At 41.3% G+C, this 25,959-nt stretch overlaps 2 protein-coding genes and 3 non-coding genes across 6 annotated transcripts; all 5 read left to right on the top strand.

Moving 5' to 3' along the window:
* The first annotated feature begins 1,667 nt into the window (after positions 1-1,667).
* hectd3 (HECT domain containing 3) lies at positions 1,668-21,219 on the top strand. 2 transcript variants are annotated; one of them, XM_014974718.2, is made up of 20 exons: positions 1,668-1,752; positions 2,059-2,520; positions 12,831-13,084; positions 13,159-13,294; positions 13,490-13,611; positions 15,026-15,139; positions 15,305-15,387; positions 15,649-15,814; positions 15,890-15,971; positions 16,890-17,072; positions 17,152-17,204; positions 17,958-18,126; positions 18,204-18,317; positions 18,922-19,011; positions 19,123-19,329; positions 19,416-19,545; positions 19,975-20,049; positions 20,133-20,214; positions 20,303-20,374; positions 21,006-21,219. In XM_014974718.2, exons 2-20 carry the CDS (start codon positions 2,167-2,169, stop codon positions 21,088-21,090), a joined length of 2,571 nt encoding a protein of 856 aa, XP_014830204.1. In that variant the 5' UTR covers positions 1,668-1,752; positions 2,059-2,166; the 3' UTR covers positions 21,091-21,219. The 2 variants fall into 2 exon arrangements, with proteins under 2 accessions (XP_014830204.1, XP_087871167.1); XM_088015041.1 differs by lacking the exons at positions 1,668-1,752; positions 2,059-2,520 and adding an exon at positions 10,325-10,555.
* An 872-nt stretch (positions 21,220-22,091) lies between these two features.
* Positions 22,092-25,841, top strand: rps8a (ribosomal protein S8a). Its single transcript, XM_014974717.2, has 6 exons — positions 22,092-22,171; positions 22,953-23,059; positions 23,274-23,373; positions 23,558-23,733; positions 24,711-24,840; positions 25,683-25,841. Exons 1-6 carry the CDS (start codon positions 22,168-22,170, stop codon positions 25,790-25,792), a joined length of 627 nt encoding a protein of 208 aa, XP_014830203.1. The 5' UTR covers positions 22,092-22,167; the 3' UTR covers positions 25,793-25,841.
* LOC148154696 (small nucleolar RNA SNORD46) lies at positions 23,096-23,204 on the top strand. The gene has a single exon (XR_015765953.1). It is a non-coding gene; the product is annotated as a small nucleolar RNA SNORD46 (small nucleolar RNA).
* LOC148154697 (small nucleolar RNA SNORD38) lies at positions 23,407-23,474 on the top strand. The gene has a single exon (XR_015765952.1). It is a non-coding gene; the product is annotated as a small nucleolar RNA SNORD38 (small nucleolar RNA).
* Positions 24,551-24,619, top strand: LOC148154698 (small nucleolar RNA SNORD38). Its single transcript, XR_015765951.1, has one exon. It is a non-coding gene; the product is annotated as a small nucleolar RNA SNORD38 (small nucleolar RNA).
* Positions 25,842-25,959: the final 118 nt, after the last annotated feature.

Genomic DNA, 25,959 nt, shown 5'->3' on the forward strand with positions numbered 1-25,959 from the left:
AGACTTATTGTAAATGACAAATGACTTGTCTGCATTAATGTGATACTGAGATCTGGACTGCAGCACGTAGGCCAGGTCTGGCTCAACGGCAGTGGTGTTGATGCGCAAGATGTCTCCTAAGTGAGAATTATTTAAGTTCACAACCGAGAATGTCTTCTCACAAATACGTGGACTTGGGTTTGCAACCCGTTCCGTTCCGTATTGAACCGAAACAGGACGCAATTTGTTCCGTTTTCTACAAATGTTTATATGTTGCGATATTGCGTCCAACTGCCGCAGCTCCCCCCCACGGGTTTAAATATATAGGGACTGGTCCCTTGGTAACCCCAGTCGAAGCGTCCCCCCACCCCTCCCTACTATGAGACCAGGACGACACGTCCCTTATTTTGATTTCTAACAGGTGGAAACGTCGACCCAAACAAGCTTAGCATTTTCTTAACAAACCGAATCTCTCGAAACCTGTGCTTATCCAGCTGTCGGTAAAAGTTGGCGAGAGAAAGCTGCTGGTGCCACCTGCTGGCGGCTCTCTGCGTCACTCTGCAGCTGCAAATGGTCTGAGTCACAGGGCTGCTGCCCTCTAGTGGGTAAACGAGGAACAGCGTTTAGTGTGTAAGCTCCGGCCTATGCAGGTAACAGTTCTGCTGCCCGATATATACTGCTCAAAAAAATAAAGGGAACATTTCACTTTAATTTTGTGTGTGGCTCCAAATCCAGGCCTCCATTGGTTAATAAATTTGATTTCCATTGATGATTTTTGTGTGATTTTGTTGTCAGCATATTCAACTTTGTACAGAACAAATGAGAATATTTCATTCATTCAGATCTAGGATGTGTTATTTGAGTGTTCCCTTTATTTTTTTGAGCAGTGTATTAATTCTACGTGCGGGCCAGACGTTATTGATTTGATGACAGAGGCTGCGGGCCGGATGAAATTTGACCACGGGCCGCATTTGGCCCCAGGGCCGGACTTTGGACATGTCTGCTTTAGGGCTTTGGCTGCATTAAGTAGATTTCTAACCACTTTCCTTTCTTGTTTTACTGTTTATACTGTTTAAATGTTTTGTTTGGCTGAGTTGTAAATCAGAATATAAATAAATTTACTTTGACTTGATTGTCTAAGCATCACATTAACTTATTCATAATGTTTGGCCAAATTTCACTTTACTAAAATAAAGTTGCAGAGACGTTACATTTAGCTATTTTTATAAATATGAGATAAGGAAGTGTTTGGAGCTTGAGATCCCTTTCCTATCTTGCATCTCAAGACGGTTACTCAGTTATTTTTACTTGAGTAATTTTTTTGGGAAAATGTACTTTTAAAGATAATTTTATTAAACATACTTTAACTTTTTCTGGAGTAAAATTTCTATATAATATACCTACCTTTGTTGTTTTTCTTTATTTTAGTCTTTAAATCCCAGAAGGCACACACAACTCTCTATATATCTGATCATGACGTCTCTGTGAAACAATCAGAAATTCTGATAAGACTTTTTACCTTTTTTAGTGATATTTTTAACTTTTGAACAAATTATTGGATGGCTACTTCTTACTTTTACTTGTAAAGATATATTTAAGTAGTGCTACTTTTACTTAATTGCACATCTTTGAACAACACCGAGCGTGTTGAAAATTAAACAGTTTCGAGCTTTTATTTTGAAAGGGACACCGAACGGATGTTTTTGCACTTCCGCGTTGTTAGAAATCAAGACTCGAATAGACTACTTTCTCCATCTCAACTCTTCTCAGCAGGTACGTTAACATTTGCTGTTCCTGAAGACAGCTTTCGGACCTCTTCCTAAACTGTGTGACGTTTGTCTGACTTAGTATTTTAAATATTTAGCTGGATTTTTCATTAGTTTTTGTTGGTAAAGAGTAAGAGTCCCAGTCATTACAGAACACCTAGCATGTTAGCATTAGCACAGTGACTTTTACCTTTAGAAATGAGGCGACTCTTTATTCAGAGTGAGTGAACTTTGCCCTCTTATTAGATCATGTCTGACCTTTGAGGTCTTTGTAAATCGTGTTTTGAGGCGGAATGTTCTGTGTTGTTTGCAGCAACATCCCTGCATCCAGGCTGGGAAACACAACAGGACAGAGGTGTAATGTCAGTTGTCCTCCCTCTGTTGCTGCCGGGCTGTTGATCCTCTGTTCATCCTCTCCACCATGGCTCTGGGAGACAACCCTCACCTCCTCCTGGGCAGGATCCGCTTCTTGAACAGGTGCATCGAGAGCTTCAGGAGGAGTGAGCCGATCCCTGAGAGTTTGTGCTATGTTCCCAAAGAGGTCTGCTACAAAATCTGCAAGGATTCATCCTCCAGCTGCTCTGCTGCTGCTGGAGCTGCTGCAGGAGGATCCACGGTGGGGAAGACCCTCCTGGCTATCTTTGAAAGCCCTCATCAGGTTCCACACAGCAAGAAGTCGTGCAAGTACAGCATAGAGCCGAAGAAAGGGACCTGCATCAGAACCACAGGGGAGGAGTACTGCAACAGCCAGGGTCTCTGGGTCAAAATAAACAAGGTGAGCTCATCATCCCTCTCCTTTAGTTAAAACAAAAAAGAAACATCCTTTATTGTCCCACAATTAGGGATGTACCAATCCACTTTTTTCATCTCCAGTGCAGATATCAGAGGTTTAGTATTGATACCGATCTGATACAGAAAACAGCGCAGAATTGGCGTAAAATGTTTATTTTTTCAAAGAAAACTGAACAGACTTTTCTTTTTTTAAAGACAGTCACAAATTATATAAATAAATTACAAATTTATTTGATAACTCTGCACCAGTACAGCACACTTGAATACACCAGTAGCTTCACAAGTTTGGTCCAACATGTAAAAACAACAAAACTTTGATTTGTTCAGTCACTTCCGACACCAATATCTGAAGTTTATTATCAGCAAATACCGATCCATTACACGAAAACAGTGCTGGATTGACTTATAATTTTAAAACCCATATATAAATGGACTAAATTATACATTTATTCAGGACCGTGCAGGGACCACTAAAGGGGCAGGTGCTCAAAAAAAAGGGCACATCTTAGCGCATTCTAGGTCAGAATATTAACAAAGCCACACAGCTTTCAGAGTTTAATAAACAATGATAAATTACAAAATTGTGAGATATACAATCAAAGCTAAGGTAAATCTCTATATAGAGCATACAGCTATACATATGGAAGATATTTTATTAGTAATTTCTTTCTGCAGGTCTATTTTGTTATAGGAAAGTATTGCAATATTCAAACCCGCAATTTAGCAGGACATGTAAATCAGAGCTGGACCACCAGACATATTTTGTCTTTACAGAATTACACTATTAAAAATGTAAACAAGGGCACAATGCAACCTTCAAGTGTACTGTATTCTATAAAACTAAGAGCTGCCTGTTTCCTACACTTGCAGTGGAGATGAAGATGGTCCATTCAGGAAAGCAGAGCTGCATCAAACTTTAATGTGGAACTGCAGAAAAAAAAAACAAAAAAAAAAAACAAACAAAAGCAAATATTTAACTGTTAATGCATGTCACCATGAGAAAAGCCTACTGAGTTTTGCGTTAAAAAAAACTTTTAAAAAATTAAAATCACACATTTTTGACTCATGAAGTTATTTATTTTTTTTTTTTGGCCAAACAAACTTATTTGCGCTTGTCATAAATCTCTTCTTGCTATAAGAGGTATGCCGATCGATCGGCCACCGATCATAATCGGCCGATTTCCGTGAAAAAGTGTTTGATCGGTGATCGCCGATCATTGTCTCTTGTTGCCGATCACACAAACCGATCATCACCTGCATCTCATTTCCAGCCTGCCTGTGCAGCTGGTCTCCTCTTTCCTTCACACTGCGCAAACGCGCAGCAACAAATCCTAAGCGATGTGGAACTATAACGCACTGAGTGAATGGGGAAGTTTGCTGTTGCGGAGGAAAATTGAAGCAGTCAAAATGCATCAACACGACGAATCTAATATGGCATAAAAACAGTGCCATACTGGACGGAGTTTGGCTACATCGAGGCTCATTGCAGTAAAAAAGACATATGGAGGATCAGATAGCAGGTAAAGCAGCGCACAGCTACAAACACTCACCCGGATTAGCATGACGGTCAGAAAGCTAAACAAATAACCTGGAAAATTATTTAAGTCATCGAGCTGCGATGTAAGACGCTGGTTCTGCTCTCGCTGTTGAACCGCTGCTACGCTACAGATAGTAATATTTCACAGACGGAGCTTCGCTTCTGCTCCACCTGGTAGTGACTCTCACACCGAACCTGCTTAAAGCTGCAGCATCTAACTTAAAAAATAAATTTTACATACGTATTAAAACTTTAGTTGTCCTAACATGAGACAAATAATCTCTGAAAAAATAATCGATCTCCTCCCTGTTCTGCATAATTACTCCGCTCAGTCAGAAACAGCCAATCAGAGCTAGCAGTAATCAGCTAGCCGCCATGCTAACAGGAAGTTTTGACAGAGGCCTGTCAGTGTCTGTTGTATTTCATTACTTCTCTGCTTAAACCGCGACTCCGTGCTGAAGCAGAAACGATACTTTAACGTTTTCCGTCATCTGACAAGTAGCAAGTCTACTCCACTCCATTCACCAAAAATCTTTTTTTTTTTAAACTGATCTGTAATCTGGAACGTTCGCTACGTTGAGCTCCAGTTAGCCGCCTCACTTCACTGTGCGAGAGGCAATTGCGTCATGCATTATGGGCAAATTAACCATCGTTTCTCTGAAGTTTCCATCATTCAGTGTGAATCTGCTTTGTTCAGTTTTCTTTTGGAATCAAAAAAGGATTTGCTCCTGGTCAGGACACAGGCGCAGCAGAGCGATATCGCACTGCGCCTTTAAATGCAGTATTCTCTCGTATTCGCAGCTGTGCTGTCTCCCACAAAATAATAATAATAATAATAATAATAATAAAACACATTTATTTTTGTCTCCGTTGCTCTGAGCGCTTCACTGGCGGAGCAGATTTATTCCTAAAAGAAGATAGGTTTATAGATTATGCATTTAAAGCCGGACCAATCACACCGCTGGCGCCTCTGCGCGTTGCCTGGCGCGCTGCAGTAGCTGGATTAAGTTTACCTCAGCACAGATCCCGCCCGCCTATTTTCACTCAAACTGGACACAGGCTGACCTGTATGGATATTTACATCAACCCAGTGTAGCGTAATTGAATCTGCGTTGTGTCTTAATAACAGCCAGACAACAGCTGATCTTGAAGGCACTTTTAATATTCCTGCATTAAACAGCAGAAAAAGAAAAAAAGTCAAAAACAGGCTCTTTCTCCGCACGGTGCTTCACAGCGCCTGTTTAACAAAGTTTGAATGCCCCAAAGCACATTATTTTACAAAAACATAATACTTATACTTAAAATACACTTATTATACCCAGAAAACAAAACTACATACCTTCTCCCACACGGGATTCGAACAGAAAGAGCGCGACGGAGATCGTGGGAAAACCCTTCATGAATCACAGTGGCATGCTCCGTTAATTTCTCTTCCTAAACCCCAAACTGACGCTCAAAACAACAATACATGAACTCAATATGTTTAACAGTAGAGATAACAATTTACATTTTCATTTACAACACACCAAATTTAAATAAAAATAATAATTTTGAAACAGGAAGTTACCCGCTGTTTACAATGGATCTGCCGTCTTTTCAAAAATAAAAGCCGGTACTATTCAGATGAGTTCCTACTGGAATAGCGTCGCACTTGCCAATCTAGTGTAATAACATCACACTGCTACACCAGCAGTAGTATCGCTGCAGGTATTTGCTGTTTATTCCAAATGAGATGGCTTCATGGAAATAAATAGGGAATTATTCATAACCATGCTATCAGGTTCTTGCTGCGACTTTTATTATGTTTTTTTTTAAATCGCATATGCTTAATAACGGAGGGCAACCAAACGCAACTAACCTGATAGAAGAACATTAACTGGTCTTGCAATGCAATCAAAGAAGCAAAATCAATAATAAAATCTCCATTGCAAATGTTTTAGGTAGACTGTCACTTTATGCAGCGGTGGTAAGAGTAAGCAGGCGATCTAACAAAGGGGCGATTCATAAACGTACCGTAAAGAGGCTCAGATGGGGGGTGTTAGAGAATAAGAAAAGGTACAAAAATAAATAAGGTGAGATTAAACATAAAATTATTTGGTTGATGATCTGCTTGGTGCATCATCCTTGTCACTGAGTTCAAATGTAAAAAAAAAAAAAAAAATCTAATTATTAGATGTTACATGTTTTCCTTATGAACAACAGAGCAAGCAATTAAGGAAAGATATATTCTTAAGGGGATCCTCCTCACTGACGATTCAAAATAGATCAAGCAGATGGCTTAGAGCAGTGGTTCTTAACCTTTTTTGAGGTACCGAACCCCCCAGTTTCATATGCTCATTCGAACCCAGGTTAAGAACCACTGGCTTAGAGACAGTTTCTAAATGTGACTGTGTGTCTAACTTCTGGAAAAATACTTACTCTATAAAACACTTGTATTAATTAGTTTATGGGTGTTGTCATAGGTAAAATCTTTGATTTTTACACGTATGTATAAGTTGAAAATCAGGACAAATACAAAACTTGAATTTATGCACATTTATTGACTTGGACTCACGAATTTAGACGTGGATTTTGTATTGACAGTAGTCCCACCTTACACGCAACTCCTTGTGTTTCCATAGCAACTAAAACAAACAAGAACCTGACACAGGTTGTTTGACATCATCATGTCATCAATGTTCTCATCGATGATGTCATAATGGTTCAAAAGATTATCATCATTTGGAATACAAAAATTTTCAGTTTGCTTTTCAACTTCCTTGGAGATACAACACTTTCAGAGAGACAATTTCAAACTGACTTTTGAAACCATTTCAACAGATCGTGAAAATGATTCGTACCATCGGTTGGGGCCTTGGCAATCTAGTCACAAAGGGAGTTGAGAAATTACTGGGAAATCGTGTTGAAGACGTTGCTGAAGAATTTGTTGAAGAACGCGAAGAGGATAGCAGGTGCAGATACTTTGGTTTTGAGGAACTGATTCCTGAAGACCAAAGTGACATGGATGCTTCCGCCAACATTGTCAGTGCCATTTCGGATATCGAGACAAATTTCACACATTTTACTCCTGAAGATATCGTGGCTTTGGAAAGCATCTGTGGACTGTACTGGGAAACTTGCCCTGGGGACGCAGACACCAATTGTGAAAGTGTTAATGTTCCCCTTGAACAAATGGTCCTGGCTGTTGAAGCGAGCTGCGACAGGAAGGAAGATGTGATCAATGTTGAACATATCTATGAGGATTCATCAGTGGGAGAAACCTCTTCTGTTGATGGAAACTCAAAAGATACAGTTCAAGATTACACAGACCCTATTGATGGCATGGATGCTGAAGAGATGGACGTTTCCTCTAAGGAAGTCCATTCTGCAAACATAATTGCTGAGGATGTTGAGGAAGATTTTGAAGATGCTTCTGAGGATTCTTCAGAAGAAGACATTGAATTAGAAGATTTATTGAGGATTTATTGTAGGAGGAGATCTAGGAAGAGATCCAGACGGGGATATCTAAATCTCGAGAACTATGTGTCAAATTTAGAAACAATTTCTGAGTGTTCTTCTTCAGACGAAAACTCAGAACTCAAGGTAAGGTACTATATGAGACCTCCTCAAACTGAGCCACAACATTGTGACAGCAAGGATGTTAAAGAAATGGACGTTTCTTTTAAGGAAGTTCATTCCGAAAGCGAAAATGCCAGGAATGTTCTGTCGCGAGTTTATAGGTGGTTTCGCCAGCTAGGGTCAGGTTGGTAAATCTCCGTCCAAGGAGAAAAAACTAACCATTTTCTTTCTTGGTGAAGAAAAGTTTGAGGAAGCTCCTTAATGACCTCATAATAACCTGACTCAGCCTTGGCGGAGTCCAACTCTCACTGAAAATGAGCCAAACTTAGTAATGGCAATGTGGACCAAACTCGGATACCAGTCGTACAGCGTGCATCAAAGGGCCTGGTACCCCATACTCCCGTAGGACCGACCCACAGAACTCCCCAAGGGACGTGATTGAACGCCTTCTCCAAGTCCACAAAACACACATAGACCGGTTGGGCGAACTCCCATGCACCCTCCTGGACCCTGCTGAGGGTGTAGAGCTGGTCCAGCATTCCATGGCCAGGACGAACCTGAATCCGAGGTTCAACTATCCGACGGACACTCCTCTCCAGGACCCTAAATAGACCTTGCCAGGGAGGCTTAAGATTGTGACCCCTCTGTAATTGGAGCACATCCTCTGGTCCCCCTTTTTGAACAGGGGGACCACCACCCCAGTCTGCCAATCCAGGGGAGCTGCCCCCGATGTTCATGCAGTATTGCAGAGTCGCCTCAGCCAACACAACCCTACAACATCCGGAGCCTTAAGGAACTCCGGCCAAATCTCATCCACCCCCGGGGCCCTGCCACAGAGGAGCTTTTTAACCACCTCGGCGACCTCGTCCCAGGAGATTGGAGAGCCCAACCCAGAGTCCCCAGGCTCAGTTTCCTCAACGGAAGGCATGTTGGTGGGATTGAGGAGGTCTTCGAAGTATTCTGCCCACCGGCCCACAATGTCCCGAGTCAAGGTCAGCAGCACACCATCCCCACTATAAACAGTGTTGGTGCTGCACTGCTATCCCCTTCTGAGACGCCAGATGGTGGACCAGAATTGACTCAAAGCTGTACGGAAGTCTTTCTCCGTGACCTCTAAAATACTCCTCCCATGTTTGAGATTTTGCCAAAAAAACTCGGGAGAGGCCATGGAGACCACACAAAACACATGTAGTCTCCATGGCTACATGGCTCCACCCATGTCCGAGTTTTTGTCAAAAACTTGGCCATGGGAGGAGTTTGGAGAGGACATGGAGAATGACTTCTTTACAACTTCGAGGCAATTCGGGTCCACCATCTGGCGTCTCAGGAGGGGGTAGCAGTGCAGCACCAACACTGTTTATAGTGGGGATGGTGTGCTGCTGACCTTGACTCTCGGGACATTGTGGGCCAGTGGGCAGAATACTTCGAAGACCTCCTCAATCCCACCAACATGCCTTCCGTTGAGGAAACTGAGCCTGGGGACTCTGGGTTGGGCTCTCCAAACTCCTTGGGACGAGGTCGTCGAGGTGGTTTAAAAGCTCATTGGTGGCAGGGCCCCGGGGGTGGATGAGATTCGGCCAGAGTTCCTTAAGGCTCTGGAAGTTGTAGAGTTGTGTTGGCTGATGCGACTTTGCAATATTGCATGGACATCGGGGGCAGTACCCCTGGATTGGCAGAGGGGGTGGTGGTCCTCCTGTTCAAAAAGGGAGATCAGAGGGTGTGCTCCAATTACAGAGGGGTCACACTCTTAAGACTCCCTGGCAAGGTCTATTTAGGGTCCTGGAGAGGAGTGTCCGTTGGATAGTTGAACCTCGGATTCAGGTTCATCCTGGCCGTGGAATGCTGGACCAGCTCTACACCCTCAGCCTTGTATGACCTGTGTCCGAGTTTGGTCCGCATTCTATTTGAAAAAGAAGATAAGTGTGAGTCCAAAGAAAAACACAAGGAAAACAAAAATCAACTGTATCCAAAAGAAAACAAATCAACACAGTCAGGGCGAGGCCTGCCGTGCACTGTCCAGTGGATCACGCAGGAGGCGGACTGATGGTGGGGAGCTTGGAGTCCAGGAATGGCGCAGGAGGCGAGAAGACTTCGGCGGCCGGAGGCGAGAAGACTGCGACGGCCGGAGGCGAGAAGACTGCGGCGGCCGGAGGCGAGAAGACTGCGGCGGCCGGAGGCGAGAAGACTGCGGCGGCCGGAGGCGAGAAGACTGCGGCGGCAGGAGGCGAGAAGACTGCGGCGGCAGGAGGCGAGAAGACTGCGGCGGCAGGAGGCGAGAAGACTGCGGCGGCAGGAGGCGAGAAGACTGCGGCGGCCGGAGGCGAGAAGACTGCGGCCGCCGGAGGCGAGAAGACTGCGGCGGCCGGAGGCGAGAAGACTGCGGCGGCAGGAGGCGAGAAGACTGCGGCGGCCGGAGGCGAGAAGACTGCGGCGGCCGGAGGCGAGAAGACTGCGGCGGCCGGAGGCGAGAAGACTGCGGCGGCCGGAGGCGAGAAGACTGCGGCGGCCCGAGTCGAGAAGACTGCGGCGGCCCGAGTCGAGAAGACTGCGGCGGCCCGAGTCGAGAAGACTGCGGCGGCCCGAGTCGAGAAGACTGCGGCGGCCGGAGGAGGTTGGAAAACAGGATGGAGTTCAGGAACCAGCCATGCCCCCAGCTGTGCAGCCTGTCAACCAGGAGACAAACTGCTTGGAAACCATGACCAGGGGTACTGAGGCTGGCAGAATGGAGAATGAGAGGGGACTGGAGCTGTGGAAGAGGATGAAGAGCAAAGATTGAAATGTCTGGCTTGGGCGAAAGGGGTTTGCCAGCCATGACAGCTAAAGCTGCCCGGCGATGCCACTCCACCTCTTCCAACAGCTCCGTCAAGTTCATGAAGGAGCTGTGTTGGTTCTCCAAGACCAGTCTTGGAGAGCCAATCAAGTGGTGGGCGGGACAACATGGAAACTCAACTTAACATAGAAACCTAAATTAAGACACAGAAAAACCAAATCCTCACATAGAGTACTTCTCTATGGAGGACCAAAACCGACATAAGAAATAAAAGAATAAATATATAAATAAAAGAATAAATATATATTTTGATGAGAATTAAAAGTGTAGCACCCCACTGCTCCATCACCTGTTCTCAGGGCAGAACTTTAACTCACTTGCGCGGTGGCTACTTGGGTTCGTGATTTTCAGGTAGATACCACACAGGTTTACCTCATATGAGTAGCATTTACTCCACTACTGTTGTCATTCTGTTACCTTCCCAGTAAAATAATCCAGACATCCACGCACAAAGTTGCTTTTCTTATTTATCTTCAACACACAAACTAACCTGGCTTCTTCTACCCTGAACGGTGGTAGGAATTTAACACATTCAATCTCTATAACCCCTTATATACATTTACAAACATGAACAGTCCTTAAACTTACACCAACTTCCCATTTCAGCATATAACTTCACACACCTCCGCACACAGGGCCCGCACTCTCACACATACAGTCCAATACCCGTTGACACTTCCGTTGCAGGCCTGTTGATGTTTGAGTTCGCTGAAACGACCGCAGAAGTCCTCGTTACTTTTCCTCTTGTTGGAACCGGATGGACCAAACGAAACCGGCTCGCTCCGCCAACGTCCTCACAGTCACCGCTGCTTCGGTCTTGCTGCGTTACCCCAAACACGTGCTGCAGTGTCCTCTAATTAGTCGCAGTCCTCATTAACGGGTCCACACTTCCCATTACTCAATTGTGAACTATCCTCCGCGTATAATCTTATTTCTAACTCACCAACTATGTTTAACACGAATTTTTTTGTTTCCCGTACTGTTCCAATCCCTCTTTCTTTTTTGTCCCCTCTCTCCTTCCACTCTCGTTCTCCTCTCCTCTCCCAGAATCCTCTCTCTCTCTCTCTCTCTCCTTTCTTTCCCTCCGTACACTTCACTTCCCCTCGTAAATTTCAGTTACTCTCAAACATAGGAATTCATCCGTCTCCGTACTCTACAATAGGTAAATCACCGAAATATACGTTTATGTAACTCCCTTACCCATTCTTAACCCCAGTTACCTATCAAAAGACATAAACCCCCACTTCTTGTGGTTCTCAAACCCCAGGGCTACAAAAGCATAAATATATATTTTGATAAGAAATATATTATTCTTTATATATTTATTCTTCCATAGCTCCAGTGCCCTCTCATTCTCCAGCACCATCCCCAGCCATTCTGACTATGGAGGACCAAAACCGACATAATAAGAAATAACAGAATAAATATATAAATGACTCCATACTCTGCAAACCAGATCATAACCCAGTCTGGGTTGTTTTTTTCCCTTTTATTAATGACACACTTTTATTACATACATTATATCTATCATGGTAATTCAGGGTGAGTTACAGGGAAGAAGCTTTTTAGTTATCTTGCTTTGCTAGTTATCTTCTTCCCTGTATCGTTAATTAGCAAAGCTAGCAAATGCAAGATAACGTTAACAACAGCCTAATGTCTGTATGATAAAAATACTGAATCGGTAGATAAGAACAGTTTTTCCTCACCTGGCTGTCTCCTCCCCTCTGTAGTTCTTCAGAGAAAGGCAGAGGCCTGTCAGTGTCTGTTGTATTTCATTACCTCTCTGCTTAAACCGCGACTCCGTGCTGAAGCAGAAACGATACTTCAACGTTTTCCGTCATCTGACAAGTAGCAAGTCTACTCCACTTTATTCACCAAAAACGTTTTTTTTGAATTCACCAAAAACTGATCTGTAATCTGGAACGTTCGCTACGTTGAGCTCCTCAGTTAGCCGCCTCATCTCACTATGCGAGAAGCAACTGCGTCATGCGTCACGGGCAAAAGGTCAAAGGTAACAAGGTGACCGGCTTATTATGTTGTACAAAAAAAAACAATAAAAAAACAAAGAATTTTAGTACATGTTATTATGTGTCAGAAGAGGGCTTAGGAAATAATACCAAAAAAAATAAAAATAAATTGACCAAAAGGGCACTTGGGGGCAAGGAGCAAAAGGGGCAGGTGCTCAAGCCCCCTTAGCTTCTGCCCTCTGCACGTGTCTGCATTTATTTGACAAATCTGCACCAATGCAGCACATTTTAGAAGGGAGTGTTTGCAGCTTGGTTCTGTATGACATCAGTCAAAGTTTTGTAATTCAGAGAAACATTTTGCTGATGTTTTTGACGACCCAACGACGGTGTTCTGTTCCCAGGAGCAGCTGGAGGAGCTGCGGCCCGGCCAGGACCTGGAGGAGGGCTGGATCCTGGTGTGTAAGCACACGGAGGGAGGCGACAGGCTGGTTCCCGTGGAGTCGCCAGAGACGATCAGCCGGCAGCAGCAGCTCTTCGGCTACGACCACAAACCCTGCTACAGGTGGGAGCAGGTGGTGGACGTGGAGAACGCGATCTACATCGGCTCCAAGCCCAAAATCGCAGAGTGCGACTCGGTGGCTGTCCAGAAGCTGAGGTGAGCAGAGTCGTGTGAAGCGACTGTTGACTGTCAACAAGGTGGTGAGTTTAAACGCTACCTGGACATTCCAGGTATGTTCCTCCCACCTGGACGTACGAATGCGACGAGGATCTGGTGCACTACTTCTACGACCACATAGGGAAGGAGGACGAGAACCTGGGCAGCGTGAAGCAGTGCGTCACCGGCATCGAAGTGTCTTCAAGCTCGGTGAGTGATACTCGGATGTTTACCTGCTACTTCAGTTAGGTTAATGCGTAGGCCGGTCACAATAAATCAAAAATTACATGATAATTTAAACTAACTCAATAATTTCTATTTGCTTGACTCACTGTTTTTCTATTTCTACTAAAATCTGATTGCATTTTCCTGCTGTGCCTGAATCAAACTGATGTTTAACGACAGGAGGATCCCAGCGGCGGGGTGACCTGTCTGACCGATGGCGACACCGAAACCTACTGGGAGAGCGACGGCATGCAGGGGCAGCACTGGATCCGCCTGCTCATGAAGAGAGGCACTGTGGTCAAGTAGGAACCTGCTGTCTGTCGGGTTATTTATGTCTGAAGCTCAGCTGTTGGCATCTTCATCAGGAGTTGGCAAAAGCTGAGCAATATTAGAAATTCACACAGAGGCGACATTATATCACTTCGTCACCTTCTTGGTCATTTAAAATGTGAATTTCTGAGATTATAATAATGATTTTTTTTTTTAAATATTGTGCAGCTCAGTCTCTACTCCCTCACAGGATTCAGAAAGTTTATTTTCTTACATTTTTCCAAGTTTAATTCTAAACTTGTTGCTTGGATGCATGTTGGCCTGCAACCAATAAATTGATTAATCATATAATAAATTAAAACAAGCCCAATAATTTCAATTTGAATAATTTATCATTTTTGTCTTTTTACCAAAAACTGGATGATAAAAGTTTTCAGTCTGGTTCTTTGGTCTCAACTGGTCCTATTTTTTAAGAACAAATTTGTTTCATAATTCATTTTATTTGTTGTTTGTTTTGTTTTATTTATTTTAGATCTTTAAAATGTTTCCCAGTTCAAGTGATAAATGTTTGCCATTATTTATAAAATGTGTTATTGTCAGAGGCCTAGATGGATGTTTTAGTTGCTTTTAAAAGTAATTAAAAATCTTATTTCAATTGTATATAAAATGTAATATTTTTTGCATCTTATGTATTAATTTTTTAAAGAATTGCCACTGACTTTCCAGCATGTCTTTAACTAAGACAGCATGCACCAAGAACTCCTGCAGCCTTTTGTGTTGCGAAGCTTCACAGTCTGGTTTCTTACCAGGAGTTTTGCATTTTCAGTCCTTCCCCTCAAAAAAGAAACCAGACAAATCAGACCTTCATTTACCCAGAAGCAATTTGCTAGTATAATTAAACATGCAAACACATAATCTGCAGCATACATAGAACTGACATGAAGTCATCATCAGGTTTATTAGTGTAGCTCATTTCAGCACAAAAATACAAAGTTGTAGAGCACAGTCAACAATTGTCAAGTGCATTCGATACACATTAACAAAAGGACTTTAATTTATTTTGTTGATTTATAATCTAACTGCACTATTTTAAAGTCTGTTTTCTGAGCTACAGGGACCCTGTTTTTCTATTTTTTTCTAGTTTTTGTGCTGCAGCTGTCTGATTTTTTTATTGTAAATACACAGTTGCAAACTAATGTGATTAAAGATAAACGTGTGGATGAGTTTCTCTAGATTTTGCTGATAAATTTGTCCTTTTTAGCCCTACAAATGTTCTTCAGTTGATAGAAGGCCGACTTCGTAACTATCTTTATGTGTCTCTGAAGGTTCAGGTCACTTGTTTCTAGCTTTAATTGATTCCTACAACTTAAACCTTAACAATGCTCAAGGAATCAGTGAATCCTTTTTTCTGTCAAATGGTTTATTGTTTATATTTTCTTCCAACAGTAAGCTGATATTAACTGTGGACTCAACAGACGACAACTACATGCCCAAGAGAGTGACGGTTTATGGAGGAGAAGGAGACAATTTGAAGAAGCTGAGTGATGTCACCATAGACGAGTGAGCTTCAGCCAATAAACTTTATTTACCTGCATAGATTAGCAATTTAACAGCTGAATTATTGGTGCTTTATGAGTTTTATTTGTGAGGTGAATACTCTCTGTTAATACACCAGAATTGTTTTTGTTCTATTTTATGTCTTTCTGTCCTCATTTTTTCTTCCAGCAATCTGATTGGAGAGGTGTGCGTTCTGGAGGACATGACTTCTCATCTCCCTGTTATTGAAGTTCGAATTGAGGAATGTAGAGGTCAGTCTTTTTTTTTTTTAACCTTTATTTGTCCAGAAAGCCACAGATATTATCAGTTGTTTTCCAAGTTACACATTAAAGTTTGGCATTAAAGAAGAAAAACATAAAACTTACAAATCAATAAAGTTTGGAGATAATGATGATAAAAAAACATTTCCAGAATTTAAACCAAATTTTAAAATGATTTCCATCTTCATTAAAGGTAAGAAGAAAGTATCTGTTTCAGTGAATCCTAAGTAAAGCTTTCCAACTGTTTCATAGATGAGGGGATCGACGTCCGAATTCGGGGTTTAAAGATCAAGTCGTCGTGTGAACGGGACCTGGGTCTGAACGCCGATGTTTTTCACTCCTCCAATCTGGTCCGTTACCCGCGTCTGCAGGGCACGCCGCCCGACATCCTGTACCGCAGAGCGCTGGTGATCCAGAGGTAAAATGGCTGCGGTTTCCATTCTGCTTCCTTCAGCTGGATCAGTCTGTGACGCATCGGTTTGGTCTGTTGCAGGTTCATCAGCCTTCTGGACAACGTGCTGCCACACCTGGTGCCAGCCTGGGACTACAGCCTGGGAACGTTTAACCAGATCAAAGTGAGTCGGGTTGTAGATGTTCATGTGGTGAACAGCAACCAAAACCAAACCGTATGTGGTGACCGGCTCCTGATAAACCCAGCAAACAAACAAACAAACAAACATAGGAGCAGCAGACAGTTGAGCCAGAGAAGGTTCACTTATTGGATTAGTTTCAGAAATAATAATAATAATAAGTGAGAATATATTTTTTAAGTTTAGTAAACATGATCTCTTCTGTACACAGAAAATCCAAGAGATCAAAACTAAAAACACCATCAGTGGGAATGAAGCTTCTCTTTTCAAAATGCTTCTTCCTCCATTATCAACAGCAGAAGAGCCAAAGTTATTTTCTGCTGCTGTTTTTTAGCCTCATGACTAAAAACCTAAATCTGAAATAAACAAAACTGAAACTCAGAAACTGGAAATATCTTCCTGCTTTTTGCTGCCTAATTCGGTGAGAAGCAGCAGACTTAAACGTACAGATGAATGAAAAAAACATTGTCTTGTTCTGTAGTAACTACTTAAGCTGGTAATAGTAGCTGTTTAAAACAGTTCAGTGTATTTTTTTTCCAATAAGAAAACATTTTATTGCTTAAAATGCAACAGAATTCAAATTTCACTTAATCTCTAGTTTGAAGTAATTATCCACTTGGGTTGCTAGGTAACAGGACTGAGCGTGGCTTGAGTTGCTAGGTGATGGGTTGGGCTGGCTGGGGTTGCTAGGTAACGGCGCAGTGGAATGTGACTCAATAATCAGAAGGTTTTTGAAACGTCTCATTTTCCAGACAAAATAATCGGCTGGGTGTTTTTTTTCTTTAAGCTCCTGGGATGTTTTTAGGAATAGAAACACAAATGGAAGCATAAAAACAAACAAATGTTTTCTCTTTCCTTTTTTGTGTGGTTTCATCTCTGTGTGTGTTCTCTGGCGCCCTCTAGAGCATAAAGCAGTTCCTGCTGCTGTCCAAGCGGCGCTCTGCCCTCATCATCCAGTGCCTGAAGGACTCGGAGACCAGCAAGCCGAACTTCATGCCTCGCCTCTACATCAACAGACGGCTGGCCATGGAGCACAGAGACAACCCGTCTCTGGACCCCAGCTGCAAGAACGCCGTGTTCAGCCAGGTCTGGGTCAGAGGTCACAGGTTCGGCTCATTCGGACGTCGTTACCGTGGTCTCATCTTTACTTTCTCTGCTCTTTAAGGTGTACGAAGGTCTCAAGCCGTCCGACAAACATGAAAAGACTTTAGATTACAGGTACATCTTCTTGGCCTCGTGTTACTCTCAAGTAGGAATGCGCCATATTGTCTCGTTTACGGTAATAACGGTGATTTATCTGAATTTTGTGCATATTTCTGTATAAATATATTTCTTATTCTGGTGACTGTTCATAAAGTTATAAGAAATCTCAGTTTTGAAGTTACACATAGGTCTCTCACAACAACAAATTTTGCTAGATGATAAAATGTCCCAGAAGTTATTGTGATAAATTATAATGTTGTTTTGAGACCATTTTCAGTACCGTAATGGCAATAATGGCATAAAAATGCAAGAACACATTCTCAAGGATAAATACTTTAAATCCTAATGAACATTTAAATACTGGACATTTTAAATATCCAAAAGAAATAAACAAAAAACAGAAACACCAAATAAAATGAATTATAAGGTCTCTGTAGACAAAATTGTCCTTCAAAAATAGGACCAATGAAGATGTTTGTCATCCAGATTTTGGTAGAAGGAAAGAAAAGGAAAAAAAAGATGAATCACACAAATAGAAATTATTGTGTTTGTTTTAATTTGTCATGTGATTAATTGATTTAATTATTGTGACAGCCCTAGTTGCATATTTGTTTGGCCAAATCAAATACTAAAAAAACAGAAAATGTGGAATATCATGTATCATTATCGAGGTATTTAAATATATATCATGATAATTTGTTAGGACCTCTCCTCTCAAGTCAAAGTAAAGTTTGAACACAAACCAAGATGTTTGTTTCGTCTCGTCAGATGGCCGGCTCGCTACGACCAGTGGTGGGAATGTAAGTTCATCGCTGAGGGAATCATCGACCAGGGCGGAGGATTTCGGGACAGCCTGGCAGACATGTCGGAGGAGCTGTGCCCCAGCTCTGCCGAGTGTCCCATGCCTCTGCCGTTCTTCACCCGGACGTCCAACCAGGTAGCGGATCCGACCTCGTCACTGCTGCCAAAACGTCAGTGAGCCTCGCCTTTCTGAAACCGTCTTTTGTCCATCAGGGAGACTTTGAGGCCAGAGATTACTACGTCCCCAACCCGTCCTGCAAGGACTTCCATAAATACGAGTGGATCGGCCAGCTGATGGGTGCAGCTCTCAGGGGGAAAGACTTCCTGGTGAGTCAACCTGCAATCCAATTGTAAGATATTGGTTGCATCGGTAAATCTGCACCAGTTTCATTAATATTGGGATATTGGTGATCAGTTGATACTTAATGTGCAGCAGATCTCATCTACCTCAGCAAAGGTCTAAAAATCAACCATCTCTACCATGAGAGAAGTTTTTGTTTACATTTTCTTTACAAAATGTAAACAAAAATGGAGTAGCGCTGTAGGATTTCTCTTTTGTCGTTGGACCATGATCCATTTCTCCAATTGGTGCTAGGCTTGTGTTTGCTTTGGTTGTATTTACCCAGAATGACCTGCATTCTGGGTAAATAGTATCTGTAATACTGAGTTTACTCTCAGATTTAAAAATAGTTGCCTGCCCCTAATATTCAGTCAGTTGACCCGAATTCAAATTACAAATAAATAGAAGCTTTAAGCATTTGTGTCAAACAAGATGGCCGCCTTGGAAATATGGAAACCCAAGGACTGCAAATCCAGATTTTCCAAAAGCTAAATCTTGAGAAACCAAAGATTTAATGAATCGATACAAATGATGTCTCGCAGCCCTACTTTGGGCCATATTTTAATTTAAAATGCCAAATCCCTGCTGCAGGTTCTGGCTCTGCCTGGCCTGGTGTGGAAGCAGCTGACAGGGGAGACGGTCAGCTGGAGCAAAGACTTCCCAGCAGTCGACTCAGTTCTGGTGAGGACATCTAACCAGTGCAGATCCGCTTTCCCATGCCTGACTGTAGATTTTGCTGTTAATTTTTAGTCTTTGTTGCGTTTTGTAACTTCAGCTTCAATCTGTGATCAGGTGAACTTGCTGGAAGCCATGGAGAACATGGACAAGGAGACGTTTGAGTTCAGGTTCGGGGAGGAGCTGGTCTACACGACGCCGCTGACCGACGGCCACATGATGGACCTGATCCCGGGCGGCAGCAACGTGCCGGTTCGATACGAAGACCGCAAGGAGTTCATCCGCCTGGTGCAGAAAGTTCGGCTGGAGGAGAGCAGGCAGCAGGTCGGAGACAAACTCCTCTTACTTTATGACTGTTCATGGTGTCCTTTGTTTCGTTGTTGATTTCTGTTTTTCTCTGTTTGCTGCAGATTGCAGCCATGCAGGCAGGGCTGCTGAAGGTGGTTCCTCAGGCTGTACTGGACCTGCTCACATGGCAGGAAGTGGAGAAGAAAGTGTGTGGAGACCCGGAGATCACAGTGGAAGCCCTGAAACGGCTCAGTAAGTTTTACTCACTATCTGGTGTTTTCTGTCATTATTAAGCCTTTAAACCGAAATGTATAAAATTATACAGCAACTTCAGGTAGGCCTGTCGCAACAAGTAATAAATCAACAATATTATCATTTATCGCAACATCTGGGACAATTTATCATCCAGCCAAATTGGTTATTGTGACAGGCGTAACCTTCAGGAGTGCTGAGAGGCAGAGGAATATACCGTACAACCAGGATGTCTCTGAATACTTACATAAACGTAGATTTTATTTTTTTTTTAAGAAACATACGTTTTGAAAGATTGACTTCTTGTATTGGCATTTAGCTATAGGATCAATATCTTATGAAACAATAAATGTTTTGAATGTTGAAAGTGTCAAAACCTGCGCAGACATTTCATTAACATGATGAAAATGTTTTTTATTTATCGACCAGCACGCTACGAAGACCTGGAGCAAAGCGACGTCAGAGTGCAGTACTTATGGGAGGCGCTGTCGAACTTCACCAACGGTTTGTTTCCTGTAACGTAAAGATAATTCTTTACAGGTTAACAAGCAGAAATGAATTAAACGCATTGCTTTTTAAATTTCTAGAGGATCGCAGCAGGTTTCTGAGGTTTGTGACGGGTAGAAGTCGTCTTCCCGCACCAATCTACGTCTTCCCTGACAAACAAGGGTGAGCACGACTGCTATGTTTAGGGGTTATTTCTGCACAAAAGTGGAAAAACAGAATAATCCCAGCTTGTTTTTGTTTTCTGATTCAGGTCGGACACGACTGACGCACTTCCACAGTCGTCCACGTGTTCCAGCACCTTGTATCTACCCAACTATCCAAGGTATGACCAGGTTAAGGGCCTTAGGTTTCATTTTTACAAGTTTAACTCCTTAAGTGTCAGTTTTAGCTTCACCTGGTTCAAATTCTGTAAAAACAAATATATGTAGCACACTGATCAAATTTTACTATCTAGTTATTAATTGGTTAATCCAAAAAATAGTCAACAGATCAACCATACGCTATGTTGAACAGAAAGAACTGAGCTTTTGATTTTATAAGTATTTTTTACAGCTACTAATGATTAAAGGGATGCAATGTTGTTGTATTCTTGACAATAGAATTTTTATTTTCTTTTTAAATAACAAAATTTGTCTAAGTTGTTAACTGAAAAATCTGCGGAATTAATAATTAGAATAATTGATTTCTAAAATTGTAAAAGATAAAAGTGTTTATTTTATTATTGTGTATGTATATTTATATTATTTAGATTTTTCCTTAAAGATTTTCTTTAGTATGTTTTTTGTGCAAAAGCGCCATCTAGTGGAAGTACTTGAACATAAACGAGAAGAAACTTAACATATAAGCAGCCATTACAAAATAATTATTAGTTGCAGGATTTGGTCAGGGTGCTATGATGACTGTTTTTGTAAATGCAAAATGGCCGAACACTAAACTCCTGCTCTCTTCTTCAGTGCCAAGGTTTGTGAGGAAAAGCTGCGCTACGCTGCGTACAACTGTGTGGCCATCGACACTGACATGAGCCCCTGGGAAGAGTGACCTCTGCGCCGCCTCACTGAATGCTGCTCACTATGCGGAAAGATGCACACCGCCATGTTTATAGCCACATCTGTACAACTGCCAGTTAACAATAGCTGTATATATTAAACAACTATGAAGAAACATGAACCTGACTCACTGATGCAAATGATAAGTTTTAATAGAGTTCTTTGAAAATGTTTTAAATAATTTCTCATCCAAGCAGTTAAAACAGTGTTTTATATCTGAAACTTTAGCTTTGTGAGTAAAAGCCTAAATTTTACAAATTAAATCATGACACAGATGGTTGATTATCAATTATATTTTCAGGTATCATCTATAAATCGAACATGTAGTTTTTGAAGATTTAATGTTTGGAAAATCTTTTCACGATCGCGCACCATGGGTTTTCATAGTCCAGAATGATCCAGTGTATCTGGGGTGGCCATCTTGTTTGGCAAACGTGTTTTACAGCCATCCAAAGGCAAGGATCGTATTCTAGACTCTCAACTTTCTGAACAAATGATCAGAGATTTAAATATGAGTAGAGATTAGCAATGCTTGCTAACAACTGATGGTGTTAGCTCTTAGCATGTCATGACAGTCATGAGACGTACAGCTACAGTCTTCAGTCAGATTTGCTGCAGGACTGACTGCTACTGCAGATTCTTCCTGCCCATAGCATCATCAGCCACAACAACTTTTTGAAGATGTTCGCATGATATGTTACAACATTTAATTTTCTTTTTTTGATAAATACAGTGTTTGAATTAAAAATAAACAAAATCTGAGTCTAAAGAAAAGTCAGAATCAGTTTTTTTCTGGCCTGGTCATAAAAGCCTTACTTCTGAAAAGTCTGAATTAAAATCTTAAAAAATTCTGATATTAGCTAGAATTATTTCCCTCAGTCGCCGTATTCCTCTTCCGTAAGGTGTGCGGTGGCTTACTTCGAAATAGTTGAACTGATTCTGAAGGTACATTTTAACAACCTTTAAACCGCGTTTAAACGCGTGGGACTGTCTAAATTATCGCGAGAGGTCGAAGCTTCAAACCTACCCATGAGCCTTTGCGATTCCTCTTTCTAGCCGGCGCCTGAGAATGGGTACGTGTTTTCATGCGTTGCTCGAAGACAGAATCCTTGTCCATCTCGTTTTTTATCGGCGGAATTTTATCAAAATGTTTCGCCTTACTACTGCTTAATAATTTTTAAATATTTCTAGCTCGAACTTTGATTCGCAAATTCAATAGATGATGTTTTATAATGTAATTTTCAGTAGCTGAGTGAAATGCTCCAAGATGGCTGCTCGCATCACCCATTTCTAGCTAACTCCTGCAGGTGAAGTGTGTCCCGTATACGGTGTAGAGAGCTGCTAAATTTGATTTAGATATTTTATTAGATGGTAGTGTGAGTTTTAATGCTTGTTGGGTTTGTGAAAGTTGATGTTTAGATGTGTAAACATTGTAAAGTTAAAGTGAAGACTATTAGCATAAGCTAGTGCGCTAGCAGAGATCATGTCATGCTGCTTTTCATATTCTTAAGGGCAGAAAGCGCACATTTTAATGTTTTTTTAGGGACTAACTGGTCAGAAATTTTAGCTGATACATGTTTAGACATTTTATGTGATATGTTCAATCTCTATTAACAGCAAAGACTTGAGTACTCAAGGAAGTAGAATTTGAACCAAAATGTGTTTTAATATTTATCTATCTAAGTTCACCTGAAGTTGCTTGAGTGACGTGATGAAACTCTTATAAGCGGATTCCAAATTCAGAATGCGGACAAACCTTACCTTGGAGAACTGATCACTCAAGCAAAAGATTGTTTTCAATCAATATCGTGGTAGAAACTGTGATGTGACACATTTTTGTAAACATTTTTCCAGGTATCTCAAGGGATAACTGGCACAAACGCCGCAAGACCGGCGGTAAACGCAAGCCCTACCACAAGAAAAGGAAGTATGAGCTCGGTCGTCCACCTGCAAACACAAAGGTTAGAGAAAAGGCAGTTTAGTGTTAAATGCGTAGCAGCGTGAGAGATGAAAACTTGCCCTTAGGTAGGCTCCTATTTGAGCCGTTTTGGTTCAAAGCTTTGAGCTTACCAATGGTAGGACTTGTCATAGTTACACTGACACGCAGAGTTAAACTTTTGCTTTTGCTACTGCTGTAGAAATTATGTGTTTTAACTGAGCGTGTAATCATTGCAGATCGGAGCTCGCCGCATCCACACAGTGAGGGTCCGTGGTGGGAACAAGAAGTACCGTGCTCTGAGGTTGGATGCTGGAAACTTCTCATGGGGCTCTGAGGGTGAGTGTTTCTTTAAATTTCCTGAGAGTCCTCTTTCCATGATGAGAACTTTGTCAGTTCTGCTACTGAGTGCAAGTGGTGAAACCAAAGACTCTGAGAAAAAAAAAAAAGTCCTGTAAAACTAGTTTTTTATTTCAGAGTTAGGTGTTCGTGTTCTGATTTTTGCTTCACTTTGTTTTATCAGGCTGCACACGCAAGACCAGGATCATCGATGTGGTCTACAACGCCTCCAACAACGAGCTGGTCAGAACCAAGACCCTGGTGAAGAACTGCATCGTCCTGGTCGACAGCCTTCCCTTCAGACAGTGGTATGAGGCGCACTACGCCACTCCTCTGGGACGCAAGAAGGGAGCCAAGCTGGTACGTTTCGTACCTTTAAACTATATTTAAAGATTGTGTTCAACATGTAAGATGCAAATTGATGCCATCTTCACACATTGATAGGATTGGGTGATCTGTACTTAACGTTTTATCACAATATTTTGTGGTACTGTTGTGATCATAATTAAAGTGACAGTAAGAACTATTTATTACTACCTTTTCAGCCAGCTGTACTTCTGACTGCACTACAAAAGCAGTCAGCTGCACAAACTCAATCTTTTCAACACAAATCACATAAAGTGTGATTTGCATGATTAAATTGCACACAGTATCTGCATCTAGTCATATATTCAGATGTATTAATATTTAATAATATAATACTTTCATTTCAGTGGAGAGAATGGTAAAATTAACAATCCCAGTAATACAGGAAAAATTTATTTGAAATTTAACGTGACAAAGACAAATCCACATTTTAGATAATGATCTGCGGTTTCACAATTGCATGTGGCTCATTTATGCCCCTCATTTGTCTAAATTCTCTGAACAAAATGCTGAAGCCAATGTTCATAAAATGTGAATTGGACAATTTGCTTTTAATACAACTAAGCCTGTTCTTCTAACATTCGAACAGAGCTCCGAATTGGTCAGAAAAATGAAATTGTCCTTCATCCGATGCTGTTTTTATGATTTAATTACAAACTGCTGGGAAACTTTGAACTTTACATCTGGAAAAAGTATTTTTGAATTAAAAAAATTCTTAGTTCAAGAGCTGAGATTTTGAGGTGTTTACAAGTGAGAATCAGTTGAAACATGAGCTTTACATAATACTTGTATTTTTAATCTCCATCAAGTCTTTCCATGATGATAACTTTGACCAGTTCTGCTACTGAATGGAAGTGGTGACATCAGAGTCTCTGAGAAAGACGAGCGAGCAGCACCAAAAACAATCAGCAGTGTTAATATCTACAGAGATTATTTATTATTCTAATAAGTTGTTTCCTGTCCTGCTGCAGACTCCTGAGGAGGAGGAGATCCTGAACAAGAAAAGGTCCAAAAAGATCCAGAAGAAGTACGAAGAGCGTAAAAAGACAGCCAAGATCAGCACTCTCCTGGAGGAGCAGTTCCTGCAGGGAAAACTTCTCGGTAGGTCAAAGATCCTGACCCACTACAAAAGCTAAACAAGGAGCCTGAAAACAGAATTTCATGATATTCAAGTTTTTAAAAAGGGAACAATTCTGTGAATCTCTGTAAAGAACTCACTCTTAAAGTTGTGCTCAATGTTTGTGAATTTTGCCTTAATTTATAGTTTCAGTTCTGGGTTCCCAAGAGATAAAATCCATCTTCAAACTAATAGTTTGGTCAGAAATGTTCTTTGTTTTGGAAATTCTGTTTTGGCATATGGCCGAGTCACGCTGACAATACGGGTCAGTAAAACTGTCAGAAGAAAACAATTTTACAGGGTTTAATGTTTACTAAAGCAAATTCACAATGGCGTCTAAGGGTCATACTATGAAATCTAAAAAATAAAATTATGAGAAGAAAGTTGTAACATTAAAACTTATCTTAATTTTTCATTATAAAGTTACATAAAGTCTTATTACCAGAATAAACTTGTATTATTCAGTTTTATGTCCGGCTGTGTAATATTTTGAGAGTGAAGTCTTAAGAAATGTAATATGTAGAGCCTCTTATGATTTTATACTTATATAATTATTATTTTATTATGATTTTATTCTCGTAACGTTCTACTTTTTGTAATATGTCTGTCCTCATGTGACTTTACTCTGATAGCTTTATTTTTATTTGTTCTAATTAGCTCTAATACTCCATTGTTCAAATTACACTGCTTTAGTGGATATTTTTTAGAACTTTTAAGCTGTAAATTAACATACCTTTAATTTCTTTTTTTTTAATCCATATTTATAGTTTTATTACCTGATTTCTGCTTTAGTTCTTCCTAATAGTTTTTTCTTGTTTTCCTGCAGCTTGCATCGCCTCCAGGCCCGGCCAGTGCGGCAGGGCAGACGGATATCTGCTGGAGGGCAAAGAGCTGGAGTTCTACCTGAGGAAGATCAAGGCCAAGAAGGGCAAATAGATGTACAGCTGTTTGATACAACAATAAAACTCAAATGTCCCACACCTGATCTGAGCTCTTTGTTCTTTGAAAAGCAAACAATTCCTATAAAATCTGTGTAATTGGGGCAGAAGGTGGAAAAATTTTGAACTTTTAAGTAATTCTTGACCTGGTTTTATTTACACACC

Source organism: Poecilia mexicana, unplaced genomic scaffold (assembly GCF_051168715.1).
Source record: "Poecilia mexicana isolate PSO_F unplaced genomic scaffold, ASM5116871v1 scaffold_17, whole genome shotgun sequence".
Classification (NCBI taxonomy): Eukaryota; Metazoa; Chordata; class Actinopteri; order Cyprinodontiformes; family Poeciliidae; genus Poecilia; species Poecilia mexicana.

Excerpts from the sequence above, each read along its gene's own strand:
- rps8a (XM_014974717.2), top strand. Across the intron at positions 23,734-24,710 it reads GCAAGAAGGGAGCCAAGCTG|ACTCCTGAGGAGGAGGAGAT; the intron begins GTACGTTTCGTA and ends GTCCTGCTGCAG. Across the intron at positions 24,841-25,682 it reads CCTGCAGGGAAAACTTCTCG|CTTGCATCGCCTCCAGGCCC; the intron begins GTAGGTCAAAGA and ends GTTTTCCTGCAG.
- hectd3 (XM_014974718.2), top strand. The coding sequence starts at position 2,167 with ATGGCTCTGGGAGACAACCCTCACCTCCTCCTGGGCAGGATCCGCTTC. Across the intron at positions 19,330-19,415 it reads TGGAGGAGAGCAGGCAGCAG|ATTGCAGCCATGCAGGCAGG; the intron begins GTCGGAGACAAA and ends TGTTTGCTGCAG. Across the intron at positions 19,546-19,974 it reads GGAAGCCCTGAAACGGCTCA|CACGCTACGAAGACCTGGAG; the intron begins GTAAGTTTTACT and ends TTTATCGACCAG.